This window comes from Sinocyclocheilus rhinocerous, unplaced genomic scaffold (assembly GCF_001515625.1).
Source record: "Sinocyclocheilus rhinocerous isolate Xijiao unplaced genomic scaffold, SAMN03320098_v1.1 scaffold362, whole genome shotgun sequence".
Lineage (NCBI taxonomy): Eukaryota > Metazoa > Chordata > Actinopteri > Cypriniformes > Cyprinidae > Sinocyclocheilus > Sinocyclocheilus rhinocerous.
Window position 1 is genome coordinate 1976071 of NW_015639507.1, and position 11497 is coordinate 1987567.

Below are 11497 nucleotides of genomic sequence, written 5' to 3' on the forward strand. Positions count from 1 at the left end.
AATAAAAATGCAATTACAATTCCCAACCGCTAGATGGCAATTGTAGCCCTACTGAGACAGGACTACTTGGCAACGCGAGACATGAGAGTTATGCCGAGTTCACACTGCACGATTTTAGTCCGATTTTTCACTCGCCGACAGGTTTTGCGAAATCGCCGACAAATGCCCGACATCGGAGGCAAATCGGTGCTCGTTCACGCAAGTGACAATCACTCAGTGTGAATTATCAAAGACGCGATCTGAGGGAATCACCGACGCGTCGCCGACGCCCGCGAAATATTTGGCATGCTAAATATCTGGAGCTGTCGGCGATTCACAATCACGCTGTGTGAAATGAGTTCTGACTGAACAGCACATCGGCGATGACCTACAGCCAATGAGAGAGCACGATACAGGGCAGCGGGAAGTTCGGGGAGGAGTTATGTGAAACGTAGTTTTGCGGACAGTGTTGCCAAATCCGCGATTGCCGCCCGTTGTGTTTTATGTCAGCAGGTTGAAGCGACCCCAATAACGTCATATTTAGGCCCTGGAATGTGAATTGTACCAGGAGAACCCCGCCAAAAAAATGTGTATTTTACCCCCGAACGCGATTTTTACTGGGGGACCCCCTCGAAAGCAATTGGGCAATTTTCAGGCTAGTTTTGAGTAGTAATTGGGCCGGTTTTGTAGCGAAAACCTGGCAACCCTGCACCAGACAGAGCTGTCGGCGAATAATTAAGAAGCCTAAGACAGAACTTCTTAAAGCAGTAAAAAAATAAAATTAAAATAATTAAATGGTGTTCTGTTCAAGTAAGTTCAACATAAAGACTAGGGTTTGTTTAGGTTACCTACAGGTTTTTTTGCAAAAAAAACAGCATATCTACATTTTCAGGCAGAAGCTGGGATCTTTGAGCATTCACAATATCCCCTGCTGTAGAAAAAACACGTTCACTGGGAACAGAAGTTGCTGGAACTGTTAGGTAAGCCTTGGAAAGAGAGGAAAGAAGTGGGTACGTTTGAGCGTGTTCTTTCCACCATTTCAGTGGACAGCTAGTGAGGGGAATAGAAGTGTCCTTTTTGTACACGTCAAGCTCTACTTCCATCCTACATTTGGACTGAGTGACTGTTGGTTTAGAAAAAGTTGCACCAAGGAGATCTTCCAGTGCTGTCTTTTTGCTAGGTGGTGGCTGTTCTTGCTCGACTCTCTGTGTTGTCTCTCTCTTCTCTGCTGCATCAGTGGGATCTCCATCACTGGCACCGCCCTCCCTCTTTTCTGATTGCTCCACAGCCTTAAAAAAATATTAAAACAAACTATTAAGGACTGGGGAGGTATAGTATAGTTGCAGTTACCCACACACGCACGCACACACACACACACACACACACACACATCACAAAGTACACAAACATGCAAATGCAAATACACATATTCTCAAATAATTAGTAATGCAGACAGACATACCTGCTGTAACTGGTTTGATTTGTCCATCAACCGGTGGAAAACCTCTTCGCGTTGTTCAGGGAGTAGGTGGGGCAATGATCGAAATCTGGGGTCCAGTGCAGTACTCTCTAGCAGATAATCCTGTACTTCTGTGTATCTGCCTGAGAGGTTTTGCAGGATGGCTGCTTTCATGTTAGCTATAGTTGTGGAGTCTTTCTCGTCCAGTGTCATGCTCTGCTCCATCATGGAATTCAAGGGCACAATGAGTGACAGGGTGGCGCTCTTTTCATCAGACAGGACAGTGGTGGCTTTTTTTAGAGGTTTAAGAAGGTTTACTATTTCTTCTGCATCAGTGATGTCGTTGCTATCCAGAGTATCAAGTTGACGGGCATTTTTGCGCACCTCTGTGCTCAAGAGAGCTGCCGTTATAGCCGCTTGTTGCTCGAGATAGCGTTCCAGCATATCCATGGAGCTGTTCCATCGTGTTACCACATCCATGATAAGCTTATGTGATGCGATCTCAAGCATCTTTTGCTTTTCCGCGAGCACAGCTGTTGCTGTGGCACTGCGGTGAAAAAAAGCCACGACTTTTCTCACGCGACCAAGCAAGCAACTGACGCGAGAAACATTTAAACCTGCTTGCGACGCAAGATTCAATGTGTGCGCGAAACACTTAATATGCGGTGACAACCCGGCTTCTCTCACTGCCACCTCCATGTTGCGTGCGTTGTCACTAACAACAGCAGTACTAGGAGCCCTTTCAAGCTCCCACTCTTGTATAGCCGCTTTTAAAACTCCGGCTATGTTAGTTCCAGTGTGTGACTCAAAAAGCGGGCGAGTCTGAAGCACGAAACTTTTTCTGTGTCAGCAGATACATGTAAGTGTGTAACAAGTATGAAAGACAGTAATCCAACCAAACACAGTCCATGGATCCTCCAAGAACAACAACCATCCCCAAAGGAGATGGATCAACGGCGGCGGTGATCTCCCGTATCCCTCTCATCTCATCAGTCCTCCGGTAGCCTTATGAGTAACCCAAGGTACGGAGCAAACAAAGACAGCTCAAGCTCTGCACAAGCCCAGCCCATGCTCACGACAACTCGCCATCGCTGTCCCAGTCTGTTATAGAGCGCCATGATTACCTTCAGGTGTGCAACCACTCCCCTCAGCCAATCACCTGTAACTCAGAAATAACCGGTTATGCCGAGTTCACACTGCATGCGATTCACAATCACGTTGTGTGAACCCCCCCCCAATGTGATTTTTACTGGGGGACCCCCTCGAAAGCAATTGGGCTATTTTCAGGCTAGTTTTGACTAGTAATTGGGCAGGTTTTGTAGCGAAAACCTGGCAACGCTGCACCAGACAGAGCTGTCGGCGATTCTACCTTTTGTAAAGTCATGCAGTGTGTAACCTCTGTCGTCGTTCCATCGTGCAGTGTGAACACAGCAACAACTGAATGCTACCCCAGATAGTCGTTCAGTGTGAAACCAACAGTGATGCGACGTCTTTGAAAATCGTGCAGTGTGAACAGCGGGTTCACAATCACGGGTAAGCAATCTTTTAATCTTTTTCTATTAGTTGCCATCTCTTTGAATGCAAATAAATACATATATTTATTCCATTTGTATATGGTGTACTGACAGTATAGTTTTATATAATTAGTGTACAGTGAAATCTGTGAAATGTAGATCATTAAATATTTATTTAATTTCTATAGACCCTTAATAAAACATTTTCAAGTTGCCAGACATGATTAAATATATTGCTATCTATTTTAAATAAAGAGACAATTTTATTTGTCTTTTTCAAGATAACATATATTATACAATTTTTATAAGACACTTATTTACTATTGTGGTATGAATAATAAAACAAACACTTAGCACTATTATACATAATCATAGAAGTAAAAAAATTAAAAATTAAAAGAGCCTTGAGATAAATGCTTCAGATAAAGGTTTGAGCTGCAAATATCTTCAGTTGAAATTGACATCCTACAGAAGTCCACACTTACACCACATATATTATGATAACAAAGCTTATGACAGTAAACATGTTTAGAGGGCTATTTCTGACTTCTCCTTTAAACAGTAAGAGGGAGTGATTTATTTTGAAAATCAGTTGCCCTTTTTGACAGCTGTGTGCTGATGTAACCTGTTTCAGTGAAGATTCAAGTTGGACTTTCCTGTAAAAACCACATCATGAGAGTAGTTTCAGTTAGATCGCTAATCACGCAAATAGGTCATTGTTGCTTGGACCCTGATGATTGCTGCTTGTGGCTATATGTTTTTAATTGTAGTATAGATGTTGTATAGATGATATACTATAGATTAAGTATAGATGATTGAATGTTTGTTTTCTTTGGTGTTGCCACCCCTTACAGTCCTCACGCCATCCCCTTGCCACCCTAAACATCATTTTTTAGATCTGCCCCTGTAAATAGTTAGTTATTTTAATCCTATTGTTTGTTACAGTGGCATACTGGTTGCCCGCCCCCCTGCTGTTATTGTAATGCAGTCAAGACCTGCCTGCGTTTCAAAGATGGCAGCTGAGTGAAATGACATGCCATAAAGGGACTTTGATTTAGATCTCCTTCCGTTGCATCAAAGGTTGCAGCGCTGCACTGGAGCCGAACACAGTCATGTCTACTGAGAAGTGAGCACAGAATGCAATAATATCATTATTGCAATGCGATTTCTGCAATCTCACAAAAACTTTTATCATACAAACACAGTGAACAATGTAATTAAGAGACTCGTTGAGCAGTGTAAACCGTCATTGATTATAACAGATTTTTATGGCGAAAATGCAGAAATCAAATCACCAATAGATTCGCGCCAATCTTGCAATAATAACAATAATGGTTTTAATGCTGCTAGCAGAACAGTGTGAACTTGATCGTTTAGTCACTATCTTGACTTACTATTGCATAAAAAGCAGTAAACTACTTTTTTGATAGCTTTTCTCAATCACCTGTATCAAGTATTACCCAGACTTACTTTCATATGAACATGTGCAGATGATAATAAATATTACAGTGGATATTTCAAATAAGGTGTTTACACAACCAAGTCTATTAGGAACTTAAATTGGCTTCATCAGGTTATTGCAATCAGGTTACAGTTTTTTTTCCTCACTATTTTCACAAGTAAGATTTTCAAAACTCTTAGTACAACAATCCATACTGATCACACTTTTAACAGTCATTCTTTCAAAACCTGATCTCATGCTTTCATTACAATGACACACATTTTCAGTCAGCATAGTCATTGTTTCAGAACACAAGATTATTGTAATATGTCATGAGGAATTTTTTTTTTTGTCAAAAAGAGCTTTATTGCCAAGCATATTTACACACACAAGGAATATGTGTTGGCGACAGGAGCTTCCAGTGCAGAAGAAAGTACAGACATAGCATACATGACAGTGTAGACATACAGGAATTACACAGTAGATATGAAATATAACACTAATATAAGAAAACTGAAAAATTTAATAATACAATATAATTCAGAAGTAGAAATATAGAGAAAAAAAACATATATAATTGTTTTAATGAATGTACAGATATGTTACAGTATGATCTTTTACCAGTCAGTTCATTTAATAGAAAACAATGCAAGATACATGTTTCAAATCGCACTTGTTGCTGAAATAATTACAGGAACTCAGTCTACAGATGCCACAGTAGAAAATACACTTACATTACCTAACTTACGTAACTGGCATAAAATCTGGTATCTCTTCAGTGTGTCACCAAAAAAATGTCCCTACAAGGTTAAAAATGAATGGTATTTCCATCCTTGTGTAATGTAGGGTTTACCAGGACCACACACACACATGCACTCTTGGAACATAGTGGTAATATGTAAGATAAATCGCTTACTATGTAAAAATAATTCTTTACATTTTGGATTCTGTATCGAAAAACTGGAAACAAGTTCTATAAAAACACTTATTTTGTGTTGTGAACAGGATACTTTTTGATTTTGTGTTTTGTACTCACACAATTGAAAACATATTGAAATGTTTGAAAAAAGTGTACTTTTGATGATCTATTGTGAGTTTTGAAAGTGTAACGCTTGTGTAAATTGTTGCAAAGCAATTCAATTTTTATTTATTTTTTTCATATTATAAGCGATTTATCTTAGTTTATGTTCAAAGTGTGTGATCCTGGTAAACGTTGGATGGCAATACCAGTAATATAGACCTTGTGGGGACACTTTTTGGTCTCTATGAGGAAAACAACTTTTTTTTTGTAAAAATGCAAAAGGTTTTCTGTGAGTGCTGTGTTTAGGGATAGGGTTAGGGAATAGAATATACCAACTGTATATTCTAACCTTTATGTCTATGCGTCTCTAATCATTAAATGTGCTCAAATTGATACCAGTGATAATGATGGTGATTGTGTCACTTGTGATCACATCTGATCTCAGGTTCAGTTTTGAGTGAATAAACACAGATCAGCTGTCTGCTGTTCACTGATCATCTCAATAGTTTATGACTTTAAACACAAAGATGGGAAAAAAATAATTTTCATAATTCACGTATGTATACAGTGCAACAGAAAAAAACTGTGAGGAAAAAAATATCGTACATTTGTTTAAAGCTGTTATATGCAAATAAACACAAGTGAAGGTGCCATACAAAACAGGAGATTATGGAAATTCCAAAAGGCCTCTATACTAGTCGCCTTGCCTTGACTGCGTATGCTACTATATGGATCTGTTCAGAATTACTAAACACACCAAAATAAAAATAAAAAACATAGTAAATGCTTCTTCTGTGAGCATCCATGATAAAACACTCGGCAGACATGAATTTCAACAACTTTGTGAATATACTGAAATTATGCTTGCAATGTTAGCAATCAGTGTGCTAAGAGTGCACATACATGTTTTGTTTGATAATAACAATAGTAACAGACTCCAGCATGTCTAATGTATGACTCCTCTATGTCACCTTGAGTCGTCAACCATCTAAACTTTGCGTCATCCAACGAGAGTCAGTTCCCATAGGAAAAATGTATTGCTCAGTGGCTGCTTTTTCTAAGCTCAGGAGACTTAGATGAGATTCTCATATATCTCTCATTTTAGTATCAACAGCATTTCAGATGTTTCTCCTAAAATTCCTTAGGAGAAATGGAAGTAGACACAAATGAGACATGAGAAATATTTGAGAGAGAAAAAAAGAGTCAAAACAGAGAATGTGTTGGAAGAAACATAAAATATCTCTTTATTGTCTTGCTGCAATCTCTATCAAGACTCCATTATAGGAATACTTTATTGCTCAGTGGTTGCTCTTTCTAACCTCAGGAGACTTAGTTGTGATTCTCATGTATTTCTCATTTTAGTCTCAACAGTGTCTCAGATGTTTCTCCTAAAAATCCTTAGGAGAAATAAAAGTAGACACAACTGAGACATGAGAAAGTTCTGAAAGAAAGGAATCCAAAATGACAATGGGAGAGAAACGTGTGAGAAACATGGGAGATCTCTTTATTGTCTTGCTGTAAGCTCTTGCAAGACTCCATTATAAAAATGTTTTACTGCTCACAGTTGCTGTTGCTATTTTTATTGCAATGGGTTTTTCACCTTTAATGGTCAGGACAGTAGGAGTAGAGACAGGAAACAATTGGACAGGTGAGAATTGAACGGGAGCAGGAAAGTACCTTTAGCTGGGATTCGAACCCATGTTGTTTGAGGTGCCTTCACGTCAATGTGCTGCCCACAAGGCTAAGGCTCTGACAGGTTACTCTACGCTCAGGATACTAACATTTCTTCCATGTATTTATAATCAAATTAGTCAATTAATAATCAAGACTGAGTCATAAGCCATTTATGTGCCTTTCAGCAAAGAAAGCTCCAGGGTTACATTTAGATCAGTTTTGATTAAGGCATCCGGTACATTACTATTTTTAACAACAAATTATGTGCCTAAGTACATAAACATTGTCCTATAAAAAGTAACATTATCATAATGTTATGATTATGTTATAATGTTATAACATAACTCTGATGTAATTGACTGGGTTTTGTGGGACTAGAAGCTATAGACACATGATGGACCTTGAAAAACTGATCTAACCTAATCATATATATCTTGAGTAATACAGAATAGTAAGGAGAAAAAAATATCTAGTTCAAAAGATTTACGATTACTTCAGAAAGTTCAGCCTTTATTGAATGCTCAATTAACTCTTCTTACAGGTGGTACTGGACTAGTGGGCCTTGCCACAGAAGATATTCACTGAAGTCACTGAAGTATATTCCACACCAAACACTGAATAATGAAAATAAACACCTTGTCTGCAAGTAAAGATATTTTATTTACAGTATAGTGGCTGTACATAATAAACACAGACATGAGATGCATCAGTGCATGTTCACCAAACTGTACATGTGATCTTCTGCGTTTGAGTGAACTGGTTTGTCAGGGATCGTGGAGTACAGGTGATAAACATTCTTAAGAAAGAAGAAAGACAGACAGAAAAGACATGCAAGATTGAATGTGTTAGTATTCTGTTGATGATGGACGGTCATGTGGGCTTGGGGTGTGACAGTGTTCAAACATACCTCATTTTCCTCCGGATTTCCCTGTTTCTGTTGTTTATTGACCAAAACATCTGTAAAGCAATGCAGAAGCATTTGACCAGTCAGATCACTTTTTTAAAAAATGCGTTGACCTTGCGTTGAACTTGAAACACATAAAAACGCAGAAACACGTGCCTTGTTGCTAGGAGACGCATGACAAACGAAAGCAATATGTATTCTAAAATCAGCTCAAAATAACATGTTTGATATCCCCAGACTGGATGGAATCATAGACTGAAGCTGAAAAATCAGAGTCTGTGACCATTATACATAGATTTCTGTGAAATCTGTTAACTCAAATCTGGAGACTGGCTCTGACTTTCAGCAACTAGTTTTGACTTCTCCAGACTGTAAATCGGTGCAAAAACGAAGTAAAAGTCATGCAGTGTACTCCAATCTTTAACATTTTAGCACTTCTGATTCTGTGGTCAGTGGGTTTTTTGAATGGGTTTTGGTAGATGACTGAAATAAGGTCTGTGAGTTTTTTTTTTTACAATACAGCAGTAATATAGTATAATACCCCTTTGTGATTTTTTTTTTTTTAAACAAGCTTTTATGTATCTTAAAAAAGACACACCAGACAGGTGAACTCATCTACTCATTTGTCTGCTTTTACATACTCATTGTATTTATAATTGTGCTCTTGCAAACTATTCTAACTCAGACTTTCAGGGAAAATGTTTTTTTTTTATAAAGACTTGTCGGAAGCAGGGGTATTTCAATCCTTTCATCATTACTGGGGCATAGGCCCCCCATCAAAAAAGTGTGCCCATATTTTGATACCCCTTTTTAATCCTGCTTTGGATATAAATGGCTATAAATTGTCTTTTTCATATAGGCGGAGGGTGAACTAACTCCAGTGTAAGGCTAAAAGTAGCATAATGTTAGTGTAATCTATTAACTCCGCACATCATAAACCCGTCTTTTTAGGCAAGTACCAGATATGGGTGTTATGTCATAAGACATTTTTAATATGACTGAATTTGTATTTAACTTGATGACAATGAAATAAAAAATATTGTAAGTTACTGATTATAATGCTTTCATTTCCATGGTTATTCAAGCAGCGTATAAATTACAGAGAAAGCGAGTAAAGAACATTTACATTATCAAAGAACATAAGTCTACCGTGAGTTTAAGCACTCTCAAAAAACTCCCGATTATAATCACTGAAGCTGTCTACACTGTATGATAAACGAATCTTACTTGTATCGTATGTACACCTGCATGTTGTTTATGATGAGAGAATTCGTAAGAGAGCAGAATTCAGTCAGCGGGCGTGCACTGAACAAAACACCGGCATTCCAGTGATGACTTATCTGAAGGCATTTGTTTGGCCATTGCATTCATAAACTCAACAAAATCGTGTGTGATTGATTATAATCCGCAACACTGAAAACATGTAAAAAGAAACATGATGCAACATTAGCAGATCTCGTTTTAATGCCGCAATCAACACTTTTCAATTCATTTTCATTTTATTCGCAAAAGCCGTAATTGATATAATTTAATTGTGCAGAGGCATTTTTGTCCCAAGCCCCCGTTAATTTCTGACCCGTGGCCAGGGGAAGGCTAACCTTGCCCAGCCTTACACAAGCTCCACCTATGATCTTTATCTTCGTCACAGAGTTGTTCAGAAGCTGCACGTGCAATAAATAGCAGCTTAGTCAATGACAAATGATAGAAGAAAAGTTTTTTTTCCCAACAATGAATTGTAGGTAAATCTCCACCTCATCCAGCGCTCTTTTTGTTCCGTTCTTATAAAATTTCCCCTTTACTATTGCAACGTGAGAAACCACTGCAAACGATCCAGTGTGTGAATGAACTGTCCGAATGAATCAAACTAAATTGTGAACACTTTCAGACTTTTTGACCGATTAGTTAAAAAGAGTGATTCATTCGTATATCTGGCACGACTAGTTCTGATTCTAAACAGCGGATAGAGAAAACATATGGCTTGATTGCTGAAATATTATCAAATTAAATCACACTTTTGTAGAGGGAATCAGGGTGATGCTGATTTCTGGGCTGGTCTGCGAATATATGTCATTGCAGCAATCTACACGACAAAGGGGAAAGACTTTCATATGAGCTCAAGTTGAATGGACTACTTCTATAAGAAGTTTATAGCAAATGATTTTCAATTTAGTGTGAACTGTTCCTTTAAGAGAAGATGTGGCTAATTATGCTGATCTGCTGATGACTTGAAAGGGGAAGTGGGTGTAGTACCAGTTTCTGAGAAAATGTGGTCACTGCACAGTGTTTATAACTTTTAGACCAGTTGGTGATGTTGGTTAGCTACTAGGGTTGTGTGATATCACGGTTTTTGATTGTGTATGATTAAAATGTCTCCACGATCGGCTTTTGAAGAAATATTGTAGTATCGTGCTACAGTGCATGTTCTATCAGTTGCAGTTCTCTGTGTCATACTGTACAACGCAACATACATTCACATCAAATGTTAACTCAGCAGTAGAGTTACACTCACGGGACACTGCACTTATTCGCTATCACAAAAGTACATTATTTGCATGTGCTTTAAAGACTTGCTGGTTAAACAATTCTTTCACGTCCTTTTCTGACATGCACACTAAAAAGCCTGCCTGATTACTGGACTAAGTCTTTCGCATCTGATTATGCTAATACTGTCAAAAACACACAAGGTTTACATATAAACACAGTTGGTTATGTATAAAGTGAAAGTAAACAGTTCAGAGAAATGGGTGCGTGCTTGTATATTAGATGCGCGTAGGTCTCTGCCGCTTGTCATTAAAGGGACAATTCACCCAAAAGAAAACATTCTGTCATTATTTACTCATTCTCATGTTTTCCCAAACCTGCATTAATTTCTTTCTTGTGCTGAACACAAAAGAAGATTTTGTGAAGAATGTGGGTAACCAAACAGTTGCTGGTCCTCAATGACTTTGAGAGTAGGAGAAACAAAATACTATGGAAGTCACTGGGGGCCAGCAACTCTTTGGTTACCCACATTCTTCAAAATAACTTTTATGTTCAACGGAAGAAAGAAACTCATTCAGGTTTAAAACAACTTGAGAGTGAGTAAATGATGACAGAATTTTCATTTTTGGTTAAACTATCGCTTCAATGTTAATAAAACAACAAAACACAAAGAGAAAAATCACTCACTGCTCTTGACTGAAGAACTTTAATACAGTTGCTTTAATAAGAATCAATGTATAATTTATACAGTAAAGGGTATGTAGTGTTTTATTCTTATATTTGTTCATTCAGTTTCTTGAATGCTACTGCTAAATACACCTACTGTTCCTGAAAAATAAAGCACTGTTTGGTTTATTTGTATACTAAGTGTACTAATGTGTATCTTTGTTCTTATTTTTTAATAACAAAGATAAAATAATGACAAAGATTTTTTATCTTCGCCCACTTTGGCCTAAATGTCTGCCATTCTTTTTTATTTTATATTTTGTTACCTTGTAAGGCTTTGTTTTTAAAATAGGGAAAT

General features: G+C 37.9%; 1 protein-coding gene and 1 pseudogene across 2 annotated transcripts; both read right to left on the reverse strand.

Moving 5' to 3' along the window:
- Nucleotides 1–780: 780 nt before the first annotated feature.
- Nucleotides 781–2267, reverse strand: LOC107751211 (zinc finger BED domain-containing protein 4). Of its 2 annotated transcripts, none has more exons than XM_016566874.1 (2): nucleotides 1484–2267; nucleotides 781–1268 (listed from the first exon to the last, which is right to left on the reverse strand). In XM_016566874.1, the coding sequence occupies exons 1-2, from the start codon at nucleotides 2135–2137 to the stop codon at nucleotides 828–830; spliced, it is 1095 nt and encodes a 364-aa protein (XP_016422360.1). In that variant the 5' UTR covers nucleotides 2138–2267; the 3' UTR covers nucleotides 781–827. The 2 variants fall into 2 exon arrangements, with proteins under 2 accessions (XP_016422360.1, XP_016422359.1); XM_016566873.1 differs by having other exon boundaries at nucleotides 1442–2267.
- A 5468-nt stretch (nucleotides 2268–7735) lies between these two features.
- Nucleotides 7736–11497, reverse strand: part of LOC107751210 (uncharacterized) — an 11404-nt pseudogene continuing 7642 nt past the window's right edge.

Excerpts from the sequence above, each read along its gene's own strand:
- LOC107751211 (XM_016566873.1), bottom strand. The coding sequence starts at position 2,137 with ATGGAGGTGGCAGTGAGAGAAGCCGGGTTGTCACCGCATATTAAGTGT. Across the intron at positions 1,269-1,441 it reads AATCAAACCAGTTACAGCAG|GCTGTGGAGCAATCAGAAAA; the intron begins GTATGTCTGTCT and ends TATTTTTTTAAG.